We start from the raw sequence: 20,367 nt of genomic DNA on the forward strand, positions 1-20,367 counted from the left end.
GTTTTGTTATAATTCATTCCACAATAACACTGTGTCTTTTAATACTTAGCCACTATAGAGTGATTTGGTAGAGCACTATTTGACATATAGGTAGCGCCACTCACCCCTTCTTTCTTTATATTTTAGAGCTCTCTTACGGGGGTTTTTTGGGGTGGCTGCAACCTTCACACACATCCTAAGCGCAGACCTTCCTAATTAATTTATTAAGAGGATAGAGCTCTCCTCTGTGAATGCCGGAGAACAGAGCAGTGGAAAAAAAAAGTTCTAAAATGATTGATCTTCGTCTCATTTTTTTACATTACAGAATCCTGACATTTTAATAGGGGTGTGTAGACGTTCTCTCTCTCTCTCATATATATGTGTGTGTGTGTGTGTGTGTGTGTATATGTGTGTGTGTATGTATGTATCTGAAGTTACCCTTTAACATTGGCTATTGCAGTACACATGTTAAATGAAACAAATACACCAAAGAGTACAGTGAAAAAAGTAACTTTATGTTATTTTCAGTGCTGTAACAAACATAAAAGCAGGACAGGCTAAGGATTCACAGCCGCATGGGACACTGATTAAAAGTGTCCCAATGACTAGTTTACACGCAACAAACTAGCAAAATATGCAGGTAATCTGTCCCCAATCTGCATGCTTGGCTCTAAGGAGTTCAGATGCTCATTAACAACTCCCAGGATGGTGATCTTAACCCACATTATTTTAAAAATCACAATCTCCTGGGTAAAAAAATAAACAAATATGTATTTAACTACCTGCAATAAATCATGGAGCTTGGGAATATATGGCATTTTACACTTGAAGTGTATCCTGCTTTGCCCACATCACCAGAGCTTTGTTCCCCTTTCAGGTTAATGGTATTTGCTGTATCTCCCCACCCCCCAGAGCTTGCACAAGAGATCTTGCTAATTCTATTGCACCATATTGAACTGCTGCTTTGGAGAGGACGCTCCCCCACCCCCAACTCCAAGACTGGACATTTTATGACGCTGTGCTCTGATTGCCCCTTTCGGTCTTAGCTTCTTCATATACAGGTTCTGTTTCTGCGCAATCAGCGCCCAGGCCATCTTTGGCATTCGGAACCCAGAGTCCCGAGTCAACACATTGCTTCATGTAAATGCTGGCTTCCTGCAGAATGTAAAGAGAAACATACTTCAATGTATAGCCATACATCATGCATTGGTCGTGGTTACAGAGCACCTGTATTACAGCTGAGCCCTGGGCCAATATAAAAAGACACAAATTATAGCAGATTACAACGCTGTGTAAACAATTTATTGTAGTCCACTTACAGGTAGTCAAAAAATAATGGCATCATGAGGTATATATTCTACTATACATCACGATGCCATTATTTTTCTACTACCTGTAAGTGGACAACAATAAATTATTGTTTTTATACCTTACAGGCTTCACTATTGGTGCATGCTTTTTCTTTCCATTTGGGTAACTTCTCATTGATGAGCGTATATCATATGCATCCTTGTTTTGGCGTTTGATGAGCTGGTGGCTATATGTGGTCTGGATTACGGATTCCCTGTGATCGATTTGCAGTATTTGGAGTGTGACACCTTGATCCTCTGTGATTTATGATTACATGCTTTTTTACCATTACTTTCTGGTAAGCAGACTGGATTTACTTGGGTGTGGTGTGCTGTTTCATACACACTGAAGCTGGTGAAGGGTCCTTCATATTCCCTATCTCTTCAATGACAGAACTGCCATGTGATTAATGACAATTTGAAGCTCTGCAATTTGGACTTTTTAGATTTTTGTTTGACGATCAACGAACTGTGCTGGCTGCTTTTCAAATATTTTAGACAGTAAAAAAAGACGGATGGGTATCTGCGCCAAGTGTGAAAGAGGGCTTATGCCGTGTACACATGACCGGACTTTTCGACTGAACTGGTCCGACGGAACGAATCCGTCGGGCAATTTGATCGTGCGTGGGCTTCATCGGACCTTTTCTGTTGGACTTTAGAAACAGAACATATTTCAAATCTTTCCAACGGACTCGAGTCTGATTGAAAAATCCGTTCGTCGGTATGCTAGTCCGACGGACAAAAAAGGACGCAAGGGCAGCTATTGGCTACTGGCTATGAACTTCCTTATTCTATTCCAGTCGTACATCATCACGTTCAAAACGATCGGACTTTGGTGTGATCGTGCGTAGGCAAGTCCGTTTCGTTGGAACTCTGTCGAAAAGTCCGCTCGTGTGTACGCGGCATTAGAGTCTTTGAGGTTTAAATTACTTTACAGTATATGTAACTAGGGAGGTCAACGAGGGCTTGTTTTGAAGCTCTTTTACTGCCTGTTAAGAATATGTGAATAATTTAATGTCCACAGTCAAGGCACAGGTGAACTTTAGGGAAAAATGTAGGGACACCACTGCTAAAAAGAGTGTGTGTGTATAATATATATATATATATATATATATATATATATATATATATATATATATATATATATATATATATATATATCCTTGTTATCACTCCCCCGCTACCATTACACCCCCCCCCAAACTCACCTTGGGGTCCATTTTACTGATTGTCTCCTTTAACATCTCTATGTCTTTTGAATCAAAACATTTCTGTAATTCCTGTTGGAAATAAAATACAAAAAAAAAAAAAAAAAGCTTGTATTATGGCCGTTATCAAACCTATTAATACTAAAATCAATTATGCCAACTCCACACATTGAAAGAGTTGTTAATCTCTCATTTTGAGTTATTTTTCCCCTTCTGCCACATGCAGTCAGTTTTTCTTACAGTTACATTACACGGATTTAGGTTTTGGAGACGCTTACATTCATAGAGCTGCACTCACTTTGTTAGCTGTCAGTGGCTGTCAAGTCACTTTTGTTTATTGCTATGACAGAGGCTGCAGCAGGGCACATTTTGTGACATGTGAACATGCACTGTGCCCACCAATTCAGACAGATGAACAGAAGGTGTGCCGACAACTGTTACTTAGCAGGCATGAAGATCCTAGACTTTGACACCAGTTTGAGTGAACCCCTATTGTTGGAAACATGCTGTCATCATAAAGCCTAAATTTACTGTAAGTCACCAAAATTTGGATTTTTGCTTTACCTGTAAAACACCCCCCCTTTAAGTACATTACAGGACAAAAAAGGGGGAGATTTAGTAAAACTGGTGCACACAGAATCTGCTACAGCTGTGCATAGTATCCAATCAGCTTCTAGGTTTTAGTCTGATGCGATGCAAATGGGTGAGATTCTCATGCAGATTTTTGCTTGAGTTCAGTGAGTTTTGCATTGTGATTTATGATAAAGACAGTGCAATTGTAACGCAAATTTAATGTGTTTTCAGACATTAGACAGGAAATAGGAAATGAGAGGAGGAGCAGGAGGGGGGAAATATTAAAAAGTCTGGAACACATCAAATTCGCATCAATGTGAACCGGCACTTATTGTTAAAGCGTAATTAAACAAGCTAAGAGGAGAAGGAGAAGGAAGAAGGAAGAAGAAAGAAGAAGAAAAAAAAAAAGAGGAAAAAAGAAGAAAGAAGAAGAAGATCCCTCACCTAGGCACAACCCCTTTTAACCACCTCAATACTGGTCACTTTCACCCACTTCCTTCCAAGACCAATATTCAGCTCTCAGTGCTCTCGCACTTTCAATGACAATTACTCAGTAATGCTACACTGTGACCAAAATTAAATTTTTAGAATTTTGTTCACACAAATAGAGCTTTCTTTTGGTGGCATTTATTCACCACTGGGTTTTTAATTTTTTTGCGATACAAGCGAAAAAATAAATAAAGAGTGAAAATTTGGAAAAACAATATTTACTACTTTGTTTAAAAAGAAATCCCAAAAAAAAAAAATCAAAATTTCATCATAAATTTAGGCCAGAATGTATTCTGCTACATGTCTTCGATAGAAAAAAAAATCCTGATAAGTGTATGATAATTGGTTTGTGTGAAAGTTAGAGAGTCTACAAGCTATGCTACGAATCATTGAAAATTGATCAACCCTGATGCACTGACTGCCAATCTCATTTCTTGAGGCCCTAAAACGTCAGGACAGTACAGATACCCCTTTTTGTAAAGATGACAGTCCAAGGTACAGGCAGTCCCCGAGTTACGAACCTCCGACTTGCGAATGACTCCTACTTACGAACGGGAGTCGACATGACGTTCTGCGCATGCGCGGCCACTTTTTGACAGCGGGCACCTCGGAAAACGACGTCTGCGCATGTGCGGCTACTTGACAGAACATCAGAAACCGATGTCTTTGCCATTCTGCGCATGCGCTTCCAACTTATGAACATTTTCGACTTAGGAACAAACCGGCAGTCCCTAACCTATTCGTAACTTGGGGACTGCCTCTATTTAGTAAAAGGCATAGTGAGTTTTTTTTTAGTTAAAATTTTTTGCCCATAATAGTTTGGAAAATGAAGAATTTTTACTATTTATTTTTACCACAAAATTGTCATTAACAAGTTATTTCTCACATATGGCATAGATAAACACCTCAAAATATAGTCTGCTACTCCTCCTGAGTATGGCAATGCCACATGTGTGACACTTTTTCACAGCCTGGTCACATAGAGAGGCCCAGCATGCAGGGGGCACCATCAGGCATTCTAGGAGCATAAATTACACATTTAGTTTCCCGAGTATCCATCACACTTTTGAAGGTCCTGGAGCACCAGGACAATAGAAACGCCCACAAAATGAACCCATTTTGGAACGCAAACACCCCAACGTATATTAAAGGCATTTAAAACATATATGAATATAAATAATAAACAGAGCAGCCTGTAGTAAGACTCAATGTCTATATATAAAAAGAAAACCATAACAATACATTTTCATACTGCGCTGTATTATTATTTTCTTTTTATGTGTTAGAAATATCTTATAAATTGACAACTTTTGTGAAAAAAAAAAAAATTATATATATCTATAGAGATAGAGAGAGATATCTATCTATCTATCTTATATATATATATATATATAATTTTTTTTTTTTCACAAAAGTTGTCAATTTATAAGATATTTCTAACACATAAAAAGAAAATAATAATAATACCGCGCGGTATGAAAATGTGTTATGGTTTTCTTTTTATATATAGACATTGAGTTACTACAGGCTGCTCTGTTTATTATTTATATTCATATATGTTTTACATTTTTTTGCACATCCAGAGTGCACCAATTGAAGGTTTTGCATAAATTTAATTTTTTACTATTTCTAACACATAGCATGCACACAGCAAAAATTACACCCCAAAATACATTCTGCTACTCCTCCTGAGTATGGCGATACCACATGTGGAAACTTACACAGCCTGGCCACATACAGAGGCCCAACATGCAGGGAGCACCGTCAGGTGTCCTAGGAGCATAAATTACACATTTCATTTCCTGAGTACCTATCACATTTTTGAAGGCCCTGGAGCACAAGGACATTGGAATTAGATGTGCCAGATGATCACGGACCGATGTGCCAGACGATCACGGACAGAGGTTTACTAAGGACAGGATGTGTGACAGGTGTTTTTCACTGTTTGGGGACACTAGCTGGGTCATCAGTGTGTAAAAAGTTGTTAAAAACAGCGCATACACACTGATCCCCAGCTCCCAGATCCGCTCTCCCCCCTCTTCACTGACTGTGTGAGGAGAAGCAGAACCGATTGCCTGGCAATGGCTCTCGGTTTTCATTACACGACGGCTGTGATTGGATACCGCCGTCATGTGATCAGGAGGGCCAATCACAGAGCCCTCCTGCTGAGCGACGTTGCCCCGTCTCTGGAGGACTCGGGCACATCAGGGTTACGCCACTGCGCAGGCGCACGATCCCACTTCTTGCGACGTCCCCCCAGGCTGTTTCCATCACATTATGGCTGTGATTGGACACAGTCATGTGATCAGGAGGCCAAATCACAGAGCCCACCTGCCGATCTGAGATGCGGCGTGTCCGGGTTACACGCGCAATCCCACTCCTTCTGAAGGACGTTCAGGAATGTCCATTTAGAAGGAGGAAGCTCCCACCCGGCTGTTTATGTGCACTGGCTGGGTGGGAAGTGGTTAAGCATAGTTAATTCTCAGTTTTGTAGCAAGCAATGAGGAACAGACGAGAGGAGGGATTCCTCTGTTTCTGTGATACTCCAAAATATAAAAAAAGTAAAACTAAAAATGTTAATTTTTTTAATTGTACATCACAGGACACGGTACTTTATATTTAGGAATACTTGGGATGTCCAAAAACACTGAACATGGAGGGGTGGGCAAAACCGCAACAAGGCCAAAAAAGCCACCTTTAGAATGTTTCTAAGTGGCATCTGCAGAGGCGTAATCATCTAGGTGGTAGAAAATGTGTGAAAAGAACACCAGGTAGCAGCCTTCTAAACTTAAACAGAAGCAATAATTGCCCATGAAGCACTGACACTTCTGGTGGAATGGGCCTTGACCAGAAAATGAGAAGCCTTGTCCTTAATACCAGTGGCAAAACTAGAACCTTCAGGGCCCCCTTTACCCCCTGCTGGGGGCCCTTCCCTCTGAGCTTGGTCATAAGTGCGACCTTTGTGACCCTGGTAGTTTTGCTACTGGTGTCAGTTTATTTTAACCCTTTTTTTTTTTTTTTTTTTTTTTTTAGGAGCCCAGTTGGGGTGCTTTGGTGAGATATCGGGGGTATAAACAGACCTCTGATGTTCCACCTTTTAAACTAAGAAAGTAGACTGAGGACACAGCCCTCAATCTCCATTTCTGAAGCCTCAGCTGTATTGAATGGACAGGAATAGCTCAATGCAAAGCTTCCCCATTCATTCAGGAACTGAAGCATAGTATACACAGTTTACTGTGTTTCAGTTACGAATGGACAGAGTCAGTGATCGGTACACTGACTATTCATTTAGACAAGCTCTCCATCCATCCTGACGGATCCCCCGCAGCCAGCAGGAGAAGGGAGGGGGGGGGGAACCCGGCAGTGCTACAGCGAACAAGAGTGTGGGAAGAGTATGTAGGGGGGCATCAGAAAGAAGCAGGATAGGAGGAGGAGGAGCGGTGGTAGCTGCTGAATGCCTGTGGGGGGTGGTAGTAAAAGCGGCATTCAGCAGCTGCAGGATGAAAATGGAGAGAAAGGTTCCTCTGCATGCAGCTGCCCCACCCCCCACCCCCACTGCTCCTCCTATCCAGGTGTACAGAGGGGCTGCACAGGCCAACTGCAGCATGGGTCTGGGTCACAACTGCGACCCCTGTATTGCTCCTCACAACATTCACAGGCTCTCAGGCACTTACTGACCTGTATGGGCGGTGTACTGGGCTGTATGTGTGCTGCACGGTGTATACTGACATGCATAAGCGGTGTACTGAGCTGTATGTGTGCTGCACTGCATTTCCTGATATGTAAACAAATATTGGATTCTAAGGCCAACTAATCGGCTGACCAACTATTCCATTATGAAAATAGTTGACAACTATTTTCATAATTGATTAAGCCGATTAGTTGTTTCAGCCCTACTCCCCAGCCTCATAATGAAAGAGAACTAAAGCCCCTTTCACACTGCTGCGACTTGAAAATCGTGCGATTTCAGGGAATGCTTGTGTAAACTTGAGGTCTATGAACCTCAACTTGCATCACAGTCGGACCAAAGTAGTACAGGGACTACTTTGAAGTCGCACAGATATAAATGGTACTCTTGGAAATCATGGGGCATCACTTGTAATGTGACTTTGCAGTCCCAAATCGCAGGACAAGTCGCACAAGTGTGAAAGGGGCTTAAGTAGGCCTTTTCCCTGCTAAAGTTTGCAAAAAAGAGCATTAAAAGAAAAAAAAAAAAAAAAGTCTTAAGTGTAATGCTATGAGAAAAAGAAACAAGTAACAAATTTAATGAGGGGTTATCCCAATTTGATTGCAGAAGTTGAAATACACTTTTCCCCCAGCCCCCTCAGTGGAAGGCACAAAGGAGTCTCCCAAAGACCATCCTAGTGGGTGTCCATTAGGGCCCTTTCACACTGGGGTGGGGGCGGAGTTGGCGGTAAAGCGCTGCTATTGTAAGCGGCGCTTTACCGTCGGTATTCGGCCACTAGCAGGGGTGGTTTTACCCCCCCCCCCGCTAGCAGCCGAGAAAGGGTTAAAAACCACCGCAAAGCGCCTCTGCAGAGGCACTTTGCCGGCGGTATAGCCGCGCTGTCCCATTGATTTCAATGGGCAGGAGTGGTGAAGGAGCGGTATACACTCCGCTCCTTCACCGCTCCGAAGATGCTGCTAGCAGGACTTTTTTCCCCGTCCTGCCAGCGCACCGCTCCAGTGTGAAAGCCCTCACTGGCTGTCCACTCTACTGCCAACTGCTTGCTTTGGTACATCTCCCCATTTGTCATCAAAATTATTCCATAGAATACTGTTATTTCATCCGTACAATACAGTGGTCTTATGTGAAAAGATGAAGGCTTTGGAGATTAAAGTACATGTAAACTCTCTCCTTGTAAAACAACCCATTCCGTTTAAAATAGAAATGAAAGGCAAAATATTTGTGTATAGATATATAAAACATTAAAAATACCTTTTTTTTTTTTTTTTTTTTTTTATAAGTGATCACATATGCTCTGTTCTCAGCTGAATGAGGAGCTCATACAGCTAAAGAAAGAGAAACAGCAGTACACTGGTCTTCCCATTGAATGGCTGTGCAGAGGAGGCGTCAGAAAAATACTGATCATTGAAGGAAAGCAGGCTGAGTTCTCAGCACAGCTAGAAAACGGTGTGCTCTCCTGCCTATTGTAGTGAGTTTTTTTTTGTTTTTTTTATTTTTATTTTTTATAGGAAAGCAAAGGGACTGGCAGGAACACCAGGGATTTAACACAATGGAAACAACACAAAGAGAACAGGATACTTTTCCATACAAGTACATGGTAGACCAGGCACATATCAGGAATAGGAAATGTTGGGTTTAAGTATTCTTTAAATGTCTGGGGTATGAAAACTGCTACTTACAGGAGGAAGCGTTTCATAAACCTCTACAGGATCCAGCCCTCCTGGGCCTAGCCTCTTCTTCCGTTCCTCTTCCTCATATTCCTTCAAGGCTTTCTCTATCCGCACCTTGGCTCTCTCCCGGACTCTCCCCTTAAAGGATTCCAACTCATCATTGAACGCGTCCATATATTGCTGATCTGCGGTCTGAGAAATGAAGAGATTTTTTTAAAAGAACTTCCAAAATCAAGCACAAGTTTACAATGGTTAGCTATACTTTTCAAACTTTTTCCATTGCCAAAACTTAAAAGGGATCCTGTCAGTGAAAAAAATAATGAAAAAAGCTCCTGCTTTTATATTTACTTGTCCCAATTTGTAGAAACTTCAAGCCACTGCTAAGGAAAGCCCCCTGAAGGATCATCACACGTGACACCCTTGTGTCCCCATGGCACTATTGTGTCTTGCAGTGACGTTGGGGTTTGAGGAGGAAATGCAGATCATTCAGCCAGCTTAGCTCAGAAACAAAGCAAAGGTTTTACAACCCGTCCCTTCAGAGCGCATGTGACCGCGACGTCACCCGCTGCATGCAGTGTAAATAGCACGGTTTAGGAGATATTCACTGTACCTACAGGTATGCCGCCTTATAGGCCTACCTGTAGGTACAAGTTACAAATAAGACTTTACTACCACTTTAAGACCCCCTTCACACTGAGGCACTTTTCAGGCGCTTTCACGCTAAAAAAAAAAGAGCCTGAAAAGCTCACGAAAACCTATTTCCATTAAAATCAATGAATGCTTTCACACTGGGGCAGTGGGCTGGCAGGGTGGTGAAAAAAACGCCCCTCTCCATTGAAATTAATGGAAGCTCTTCAAAAGCGCTCAAATGTTTTACTGGCAGTTTAGAAGAGCCTCAGTGTGAAAGGGGCTTAAATGCTTTTAACAGATTGAATAAGGAAGATGCATTTTATTTGATGGTGGTGTGCGGCCATCTGACTTTTTTTTTCTGTTGTACTAAAGGTACCCATGGCTCAGCACATCTAATAATCCACGCTCTAACCTTAATCTTGGTGAAGAACTGGCGGAAGCAGGCTCTGGGATCCACCTTCAGGCTCTTAGCCAGTTCTAAAATGAACTGCATGACGATAGTCTGGTGAGCCACTTGTTCCATCAGGGCGTGTTTCTACAGCAAGAAAACACAGTTGTTATGCCATGAAGAGTCACATCTAACACATACAGAGAACCTGACAGTATCAATCAATTAAAAACAAGTCAGATGTACAAGTAATACAGAGTGGGTAACAAGAGTATATAAGTACTATCATCCACACAAATATTAAAGTGGTTGTAGAAAAAGATTTTTTTGCCCTAATGCATTCTCTACATTAAAGTGTTAAGTCTAATTTAAAAAACACTGCCAGCCCCTCTATTAGGGGCTAGCATACCATACTATGCAAGTCATTTCTAAAAACAAGCGTTGGAAATACCTATTTAGAGCGATCTTCAGGCCTGTCACGTGACTCGCGGCTACTTTACAGCTCCGATACATGGCTTCTGCGGGAGGGGCAGAGATCTCCCTCTGATGTAAGCCGGGGAGATCACGTGGCCTCCCGAGGAAGCCCTGTCTCGGAGCTGTAAAGCGGATGAGTTTTCAGATATTACTTACCATACAAAGTGTGGTATGCCAGGCTCTAATAGAGGGGCTACCATTGTAGGTTTTTAAAATTTTAATAATAGTGGAGGGGGGCGGAGACAGACACAGAGGGGGAGCCGACAGTCAAGGAGGAGGGGGTGAGGGGGAGAGAGAAGAGCAGAGAGGACAGCTGCCGATGACAGAGGGACGCCCTCTGACCACGGTGGTCCTGATTTTCATGGTCAGTACAGAGAGGGGATAAAGGAAGGTTTTTTGTTTTTTTGTTTTTTTTTACAGTTTAGAGGGGGGCAGATAACACAGCACAAGCAATGTGCTGTTTAATCTGCTTTAAGCGACCAGGATCTGAATTTTATTTTTTTTTTTTGGGTTAACAAACACTTTTTTTTTTTTTCCTTAAAAACACCGTTGCTTCCTCCAGGCCCCCCTAAATACTCACCTAAGCCCAATCTCGATTCAGCGCTGTTCCTGTCTGTAGCAGCTCTGCTCTTCTCACAGGACACTTGGTAGCAGCAGGAGCCACTGACTCTTGCTGCTGTCAGTCCGGGAGAAGAGCTGCTCCTGTGAGGAGGGAGCAGGGGCAGGGCAGAGTCGTGCTACGTGTGTCTATAGACACAGCCCAACATGCGCTCGAGATCTCAAGAGCACCCCATAGCAAGCAGCTTCCTATGGGGGCACTCAGAGAAGAAGAGGAGCCACCAAGTGCGTTGGCGGGGGACCTCAGAAGAGGAGGTTCGGGACCGCTCTGTGCAGAACCATTGCACAGAGCAGGTAAGTATAACACTTTTTTTTTTTTTTTTAAACAAAGAAATTAAAACCTTTACAATCACTTTAGTCATAATGTGGCAAACTGATGTATTGCCACAGAACATGCTCACTTTGCTTCTGACAAACACTGCAAAATCTCTTCGGTCCCATTCATATGGACACCCTCTGTTCCGTCTTAGAAGGGGATCCTAGACTAATCCCTGCTGGGCTGGATCAGAACAAAAACAGACATCATAAATGGGACATCCGTGTCCGTTCCCCTCTTTACCTCCATCTTGTGACCCACATGATCCCCATTCACCAACATCTGATTTGTGAAGGCGCACAGCAGGGCAGTTAAGCACGCTTTCTTAGCTGAAACCTGCTGTATTATTACAAAAAGGAAAAGAACCAACACACCCAAGAATGAAAAAAAAAAATTTAAATTCCTACACAAGGTCATGGCAATAACCAGAAGATTATACATGTGCAGAAACATACGCGCGCGCACACACACACACACACAGTCTGAATTACAATACATCAGTATTTTCAAACATCCCACCCACATATCGTAAGGCTGGTTTCACATATATGTGAATTGGATGTGGGTTTTTTCGCATGACAAGTGAGTGTGACCGGTTCTCAATGGAGCCAGTTCACACAGGTACAGGGAGGCCGGGGAGCGGCCTGTGGGTCGCTTTGGGTTCGGTTCAGGTGCAAATTCAGGCAAAAATTCTGACCTGATTCGCACCTGAACCAGTAAACAGACATGCACCAAACCCCAGGCACGAACCCGCAGCCACACATATGTGAACCCGGCCTAAAAGGTAACCACGCAGGTGGAGTCATCAGTGTCTTAGCAATGCTATATTAATAGTATTAGTTACCAAACCATGAACTGCTGGTCGGACATAAAGTCCACTTTGCAGGTTTGACCTACAGGTAAGCTTATAATACAGCTAACCTGTAGGTAAAATGAATATCTCCTAAATAAGCATCATACACTCTGATGGGATGGCATACTCATGTGGTCTCTCCATAGCTCTGTTTCAAGGCCGTGACTCCTGTGCGCATGCGCAACAGCATTGTGGCTCAGCCATTTAAACGGCCGGAGCCCGTGATCCCGGAAGGAAGACCAGGTAAAGGTGGAATTGCTGTCAGAGGTGACAGCATGCCACTGGAGGGATCTAGTCTTTAGGCAAGTCTGACATAATGTGCTAGTATGGGGACCTTTAGAAGTTATGTTGTGGCACGGAGCCTGCATTGACACCTGACCAGAGTATGTTCCTATTGATTTTGAAGCGTTCTACAGGTGTTTTTGAATGTGTGTAAACCATTTACAAAGGCTCCCATTAAAGTGCTTGTAAAGTCTTGTTTTTTTTTCTAAAAGCATGACAAACATGTTATACTTACCTGCTCTGTTGCAGTGGATTTGCACAGAGCAGCCCAGATCCTCCTCTTCTCGGGTCCCTCTTCTGTGCCCCTGGCCCCTCCTTCCTGTTGAGTGCCCCCACAGCAAGAAGCTTTCTACAGGGGTACCCAAGCTGAGCTGCAGCTCCGCGTATCCATTCAGACACAGAGCTGCGTTCGCCCGATCCTCTCTTGATTGACTAACTAAATTTGATTGACAGCAGCGGGAGCCAATGGCGTTGCTGCAGTGTCTCAGCAAATCAGGACGGAGAGGTCCGGACAGCCGAGACACTCATAAACATCTCTGGACAGAGATGGGGCTCCGGTAAATATCAGGGGGGCTGCTGCACACAGAAGGCTTTATCTTAAAAGCGATTGTAAAGTCTCTTTTAAAAAAAACAAAAGACCATGTTATATTTACCTGCTCTGTTGCAGTGGATATGCACAGAGCAGCAGCCCAGATCTTCCTCTTCTCGGATCCCTCTTCGGTGCTCCTGGCCCCTCCCTCCCGTCCTCACAGCAAGCAGCTTGCTATGGGGGCACCCAAGCCACGCTGCAGCTCCATGTTCAAACACGCACCTGCCATTCGGCCCCCCACCCTCTCTCCTCCGATTGGGTAACTAACTTTGATTGACAGCCGTGGGAGCCAATGGCGCCGCTGCTGTGTCTCAGCCAATCAGGAGAGGAGTCCCGGGTGGCCGAGGGACTCGTGGACATTGCTGGACAGGAATAGGGTTTGGGTAAGATTAAGGGCTGCTGGGGAGGCTGCTACACACAGGCTTTTTTTTTTTTATCTCAATTGCATAGAATGTAGAGCTGCACAATTAATCATTAAAAAATCGTGATCTCGATTCAAGCCCCCTGACGATCTCTATTGCAGAGTTTGCGGCTTCTTTCATGTATTTCATATAACAAGTGGAGAGACTTATCTGCTCTCAGCTGTCAAAAGAAAACCTCTGGGCAGTCTGCCAAGTTTTTAACATGAAACATTGTAACTAACTCTTCCTTCTTAGATCAAAGGGATAAACTTCTGTGTGAAAAAAAAAATTCAGGCAGTCTGCCAAGTTTTTAAACATGTAAATGCAGGAAGTTTAACCACTTAAAGTCTAAATCTTTTTCTGACACTTGTTTCTTAAAGTGGATGTAAACCCGAAATTTTTTTTTTCTAAAGTCATAATGTAGAGTATAAGATTTCCTCTCATTTGAGCCTAGTCTTGCCACCACAAAGAGTTAATCCAGCTCTGAGCAATCCTCTCTTATTGTTCAGTGAGATAAATGTTGATAAACAGAGAAAAACTTTGTCAAATCCTCCTCCTTGCTGTGAGTGACAGGTGATTTACATATCTTGTGCACTAGCCTAAGACATGCATTATTTTTTAATTCCCTCCCCCACTCCTTTCTTCAGCAGCTCTGCAAGGATTGGCTGTTCCACACCTCAGCATGATTTGGCATGCTAAAGTCATGTGGTTACTTTCCTGTCTTTTCACTGGATGTTAGAGATCATAGCAGAAGTTCAGTGTAAGAAATACACAGGAGAAAATGCATATTGACAAGGGGCGTAGAGAGGTGGGCGGGGAGTCTGACATCACGACTCCACCCACCGAGCTCCAGACAACAGACCCACCCACAGAATCTGCAGTTTTTCGGGTCTCATAACAGACAGAGGGGAGACATTTGACAGGTAAAAGATACATGCAGGAGGCGTGTATATCCTTATAGATAACCCCAATGGCAGTAGTTTAGAAAGGATGACATTCATCCACTTTAAGTTAAAATCAATATTTTTTGCTAGAAAATTACTTAGAACCCCCATTATATATATTTTAGCAGAGACCCTATGGGGGAAAAAAAAAAAAAAAAAAAAAAAAAAAAAAAAAAAAAAACGAAACTGAAAAGTTAACCCAATTTGTTTTTTTTTTTAATGTGAAAGATGATGTTACTCCACAAAAATCGTGAGAGAATCGCGATCCATCTTCTAAGCAAAAAAAAATCATGATTTTCATTTTAGCCAGAATCGTGCAGCTCTAATAGAATGCATTAAGATAAAAAAAAACTTCTGCCTTTACAACTTCTTTAAAGTCTATGGGGCTCATGCACTTTTTGAGCTCAGGTTGCCTTAACATACAAGTGCGAACAGTGACAATTAGAAAGAACAGGATTCTGCATGTTGATCATAGTCAGACACAGAGAAAGGAGCAGAAAAATGCACAAGTGTGAATGGGGGTTTAAGATGGCAATGTTTGCCGTTCACACATTGATACCTGCACTAAAATGGTCGCTTTAGGGAATGAAAAAAAGCCAGTAAACGGATGTTAAAACAATCTGTGTTTTAACCCACTGCTCAACCACAAAATGATAATAAAGTTTTATTTAAATCAATTCAAACAACGTGAGGAAAACGATCCCTTGATCAATTGTTTGCTGGTAGAAATCAGAATCTTCCAATCCACTTAAAATGTGTATGGATAACATCACAGCTTTTTTTATGGATATATGTATTGAGTTTAAAGACAAACTTACATACAAAAAAAAAAAAAAAGCTTTTGTTGTCCAAAGCAGTTCCTAGAAGGTCCATGCACTCAAACAAGCAATAAACAGTAAATAAATGATTATCATTACACACGTCTCTTGTTATTAAATGTATAGGTACTAGGAGCTGTACAGGTATCAGAATTTCGAATCAGTGAAATAGTAATTGAAATCAATAGGGTAGTTGGCACGACCAAAGAATAATATAGCTAGCGTATTTACACAGGGTTGAGGGCTATCTATCCATCTTCTCCAAATTTTATGAAATGTTTTACCAGTAGTTCTTTTCCAAGTCTCAAATGTGAGTTTACACAATGGTAGAGAGTCGTTGATTAATTTCAACCAAAGAAGTCTCAATGGGGATTGCGATCCCTTCCATGATAAGAAGGTGGACTTCTTTGCATGAAAGTATAAAATGCAGAGTAGTTTCTTAGCATGAGAGAGAATAGGTAGATCACCAAAGATGCCCAAGAGGCAGTTCTTGGGATTCATGATGTTTGGTAGACCTAGTGCAGAGGAGATAAAAACTGGATTTTTAAAACAGCTTACCTGTAAAATCCTTTTCTTGGAGTATATCACGGGACACAGAGCACCATAATAATGACTGTGTGTGTGTTATACGCTTACCTTTAGGTGATTGGACACTGGCAACCAATAGTAAGACGGTTCCTCCCATAAAACCCCTCCTACACAGGAAGTGCCTCAGTTTTTTAGCAAGCAATGACGATCCCAGAAAAAGAGGGGAGGGACCTCTGTGTCCCGTGATGTACTGCAAGAAAAGGATTTTACAGGTAAGCTGTTTTAAAAATCAATTTTTCTTTATCGTACATCACAGGATACAGAGCACCATAATAATGACTATGTGGGCTGTCCTAAAGCAATGCATCTGAGGGGGGGAACACATCATCCTTAGACCCATGGATCTGAGATTATAAAGCAGCCTGCAAACGCTGTGGCCAAACACAGTCTCTTTTTGAGACCTCATATCCACCTGGTAAACCTGGTGAACGTATAAACTGAAGACCAAACGGCTGCTTTGCAAACCTGAGCCATAGACACCTGCTGGCGTACTGCCCATGATGCACCAACCCCTCTAGTGGAGTGTGCTGTTAAATCGCGGGGTGGAACCCTACGCTTTAATCCATACGCCTGGACAATACGCCTGGACAATAGAATCCACCTGGATATAGAAGAACTTGTTGCCGGCTGTCCTCTTCTAGGACCCTCAGGCAATACAAAAAAGCAGTCAGTTTTCCGAAAAGGAGCTGACATTTCCAAGTAAACCTTTATCGCTGTCACCACATCCAGTGGGTGAAGCGACCTTTCCTCCCTAGTTTTAGGGTTTGGAAAAAAGGAAGGTAAAATGATATCCTGATTCAAATGAAATTTGGAAAGCACTTTTGGTAGAAAATCTGGACGAGGTCGCATGACCACTTTGTCCTCATGAAGAACCATAAAAGGTTCTTTGCACGAAAGGGCGGCCAATTCTGATACCCTTCTGGCTGATGTTATAGCCATTAGAAAAACGAATTTCCTGGTCAATAGGACCAAAGGGATATGCCTAATAGGTTCAAAGGGCTGACTCTGTAAGGCTGACAGTACCAAATTTAGGTCCCAAGGACACAAAGGTGGTTTACGCGGTGGCCTCAGGTGCGTTACTCCCTTGACAAAGGTTCGCACCAAAGAATGGGATGCAATTGGTCTTTGGAAAAAAAAAAGATAAGGCCGAAATCTGTCCCTTGATTGTCCCTAAAGCAAGCTGCAAGTCTACTCCTGTTCGGAGAAAGGCGAGCACCCTTCCAATCGTATACCTACGAGGGTTCCATTTCCCTTTTCTCACACCAAGAAATGTATGACTTCCAGACTCTATAATAGATGGTTCTAGAAACGGACTTTCTAGCGTTTATCAGTGGACAAGACTGAACCCATAATACCACGGTCTTTCAGTAGTCTGGTCTCAATAGCCAGGCCATCAAATTCAGCAACCGTAAAGAAGGATGGAATATGGGCCCTTGAGACAACAGGTCTGGGCGGCAAGGAAGAACCAACGGATCTCCTACTGCCAACTGCACAATCTCCGAGTACCATGATCTCCTGGGCCACGCAGGTCACCGGCTTCCATTCCTCCCGTATTCTGCGTAGTAGGTGCGGCAGAATTTGGATCGGAGGGAAAGCATATATCAGAGAATACTGATCCCAAGGAACCACTAATGCGTCTATCCCGACAGCAAGCGGATCTTTGGTCCTGGACACAAACCTGTCCAGTTTGGCATTGAATCTGGATGCCAGCAGATCCACATCTAGGGTCCCCCAGTATTGGCAGATCTGTAGAAAAACCTCGGGATGTAGGGATCATTCCCCTGGTAACAATTTCTGGCGACTCAGGAAATCCGCCTGCCAATTGTCCACCCCCGGGATAAACACTGCCGACAAAAACGCCACATGATTTTATGCCCAGGTTAGTATACGATTCACTTCTTTTTGGGCTGCCCGACTCCTGGTACCCCCCTCGTGGTTGATATACGCCACTACTGTGGAGTTGTCGGACTGAACTCTGACCGGAAAACCCCGCAATCTGGACGCCCAGAATTGCAGGGCCAGACGAGCTGCCCGAATTTGCAGTAGATTGATCGGCAGAGTCTTTTCTGTCTGGGACCATATTCCCTGGACAGACGCTTCCTCTAGGACTGCTCCCCAGCCGAGAAGACTGGCGTCCGTGGTCACCACTTTCCAGTTACTGGTGGGAAAGATTTCCCTCTTTGTAAATTGCTGGTTCTTAACCACCAAGAGAGGTTCCATAGAACCTGTGGAGATAGAACCATTGGCTGATCCAAGGTTAGAGCAGACTTGTCCCAGGCTTTCAGGATACTGTTCTGGAACACTCTGGAGTGGAACTGCGCATATGGCACTGCGCTGAAAGATGACACCATCTTGCCCAATAACCTCATGCACAGCCGGACAGAAGGTGTTGGTTCTTTTTTCATCTTCTGTACAAGTTCCACTATGGAGGCGACCTTTAAGGGCGGAAGAAACACCTTTTCTTGGGCGGTGTCCAAGACCAGACCCAGATACACCAAGGTTTGGGTTGGACAAAGAGCTGACTTGTCCAAATTTAGTACCCAACCTAGGCGTTGTAAGACCCGCACTGTACTTGGTGCGTTTAGAACTAGTGTAGGGCGAGAGCAATCCCTTAGAAGTAGATCGTCCAGGTATCCTATTATGGAGACTCCTAGAGATCTTAGGGAAGCCAGTACTGGGGCCAGAACCTTTGTGAAGACCCTGGAGGCCGTGGCTAGACCGAACGGTAGTGCCACAAACTGGAAATGACTGCCCTCTACAGCGAAACGTAAGAACCTTTGGTGTGGACCGAAGATCGGCACATGAAGGTAAGCATCCTTGATGTCTATGGATGCCAGAAAGTCTCCCTTTCTCAGGGACCTTATTACTGAGCGAACCAACTCCATGCGGAAAGGTCAGACGTCTACAAAGAAGTTCTAAAGGTCTAAAATGGGCCTTACTTCCCCATTTGGTTTCGGCACGGTGAACAGGTTTGAGTAAAACCCCTTGAATCTTTCTTCGTGCAGGACCTTTACAATTACCCCCTGCATCAGCAGATGGTGTAAAGCTAGGAGTAGGCAACTTCTTTTCTCCGGATCCGCCGGGACCCTTGAGTGTAGAAAGCAGTTCGGGGGAACCTCCCGGAACTCTATTCTGTAACCGTTCTTTACAGTGGAAATAACCCATCTGTCTTGAACCAGTTCCTCCCAGGCCTCCCCAAACAGCCGAAGCCTGCCCCCCACCCGTGAGAGCGGGGGCGCCCCTTCACAAGGTAGACTTGGAGTTGGGCTTGGGTGGCTTTTGGGTCCAGGGCTTTTTCTGACCCTGTGGTCTTTTAAACCCAGACGGCTGAGGCCGTCGATACCGTTTTGGGGGAAGAGGCACCAGGCCCTGGGGGATTAGGAATTTTATAAGAGGGCTGCTTCCCCTTCTTTTTAATAGGAAGCAGGGCACTCTTTCCTCCAGAGATCTTTTGGATATATTTATCCAGATCATCGCCAAACAGGCGTTCTCCATGAAATGGAAAGGCAGCAAGTAGCCTTTTACATGGTGTCTCAGCAGACCAGTTCTTTAGCCACAATACTCAGCGCATATGAACTGATAATAAACGCAAAACGAGACATCTGTTGAATTGAGTCCTTTAAAGCGTCTACCGCAAAACACAAGGCATGAGGGATCTCTGATAGCTCATCAGCAGATTCCCCCTGGCAAGGAATGCTTTTTACTATCTTCTTAAATCTTCTTACCTTTTGGGAGGTAAGTACCGTATTTATCGGTGTATAACACGCACTTTTTTCCCCTTAAAATAAGGGGAAAATCGTGGGTGCGTGTTATACGCCGATCCCCGCTATTTTGTGATCTGTCGGAGCGATCGCCGCCGACATTCACATAGCTTGTATTTTTAAACATGGCGCCGCGGAGTTCGGAGGGACTCGGGGGCGCTCGTTCAGCTGAACGAGCGCCGCCGAGGACACAGTGACTGGGCGGAGCCGAGATACACATAGCCGAGGGTTCTCGGCTTTTCTCGGCGCCGTTCACAGTCACGCCCAGTCCCGCCATTGGACCTCTGTTATGTCCATCATAGGGACTGGGCGTGACTGTGAACGGCGCAGAGAATAGCTGAGAACCCTCGGCTATGTGTATCTCGGCTCCGCCCAGTCACTGTGTCCTCGGCGGCGCTCATTCAGCTGAACGAGCGCCCCCGAGTCCCTCCGAACTCCGCGGCGCCATGTTTAAAAATACAAACTAAACGTTTGTATGTCGGCGGCGACAAGGCTGCACGGACCACTGGGGACAAGGCTGCACGGACCACTGGGGCAAAGCTGAACTGGGGCAAAGCTGCACTGGGGACAAGGCTGCACTGGGGGCAAGGCTGCACTGGGGACAAGGCTGCACTGGGGACAAGGCTGCACTGGGGACAAGGCTGCACTGGGGACAAGGCTGCACTGGACACTGGGGACAAGGCTGCACTGGGGCAAAGCTGCACTGACAAGGCTGCACTGGACACTGGGGAAAGGCTGCAGATGAACAC

General features: G+C 44.0%; 1 protein-coding gene across 1 annotated transcript in view; it reads right to left on the reverse strand.

Annotated features, from left to right (window-relative positions):
- Positions 1-473: 473 nt before the first annotated feature.
- CDC37 (cell division cycle 37, HSP90 cochaperone) overlaps positions 474-20,367 on the reverse strand; it is a 44,620-nt gene continuing 24,726 nt past the window's right edge. Inside the window, exons 6-9 of the mRNA XM_073622563.1 lie at positions 9,999-10,121; positions 8,966-9,148; positions 2,537-2,608; positions 474-1,134 (exon numbers count right to left, since the gene is read on the reverse strand). Of these exons, the coding sequence (XP_073478664.1) occupies positions 988-1,134; positions 2,537-2,608; positions 8,966-9,148; positions 9,999-10,121 (525 nt within the window). The 3' untranslated portion in view covers positions 474-987. The remainder of the gene's footprint in view (positions 1,135-2,536; positions 2,609-8,965; positions 9,149-9,998; positions 10,122-20,367) is intronic.

This window comes from Aquarana catesbeiana, linkage group LG03 (assembly GCF_042186555.1).
Source record: "Aquarana catesbeiana isolate 2022-GZ linkage group LG03, ASM4218655v1, whole genome shotgun sequence".
Taxonomy (NCBI): domain Eukaryota; kingdom Metazoa; phylum Chordata; class Amphibia; order Anura; family Ranidae; genus Aquarana; species Aquarana catesbeiana.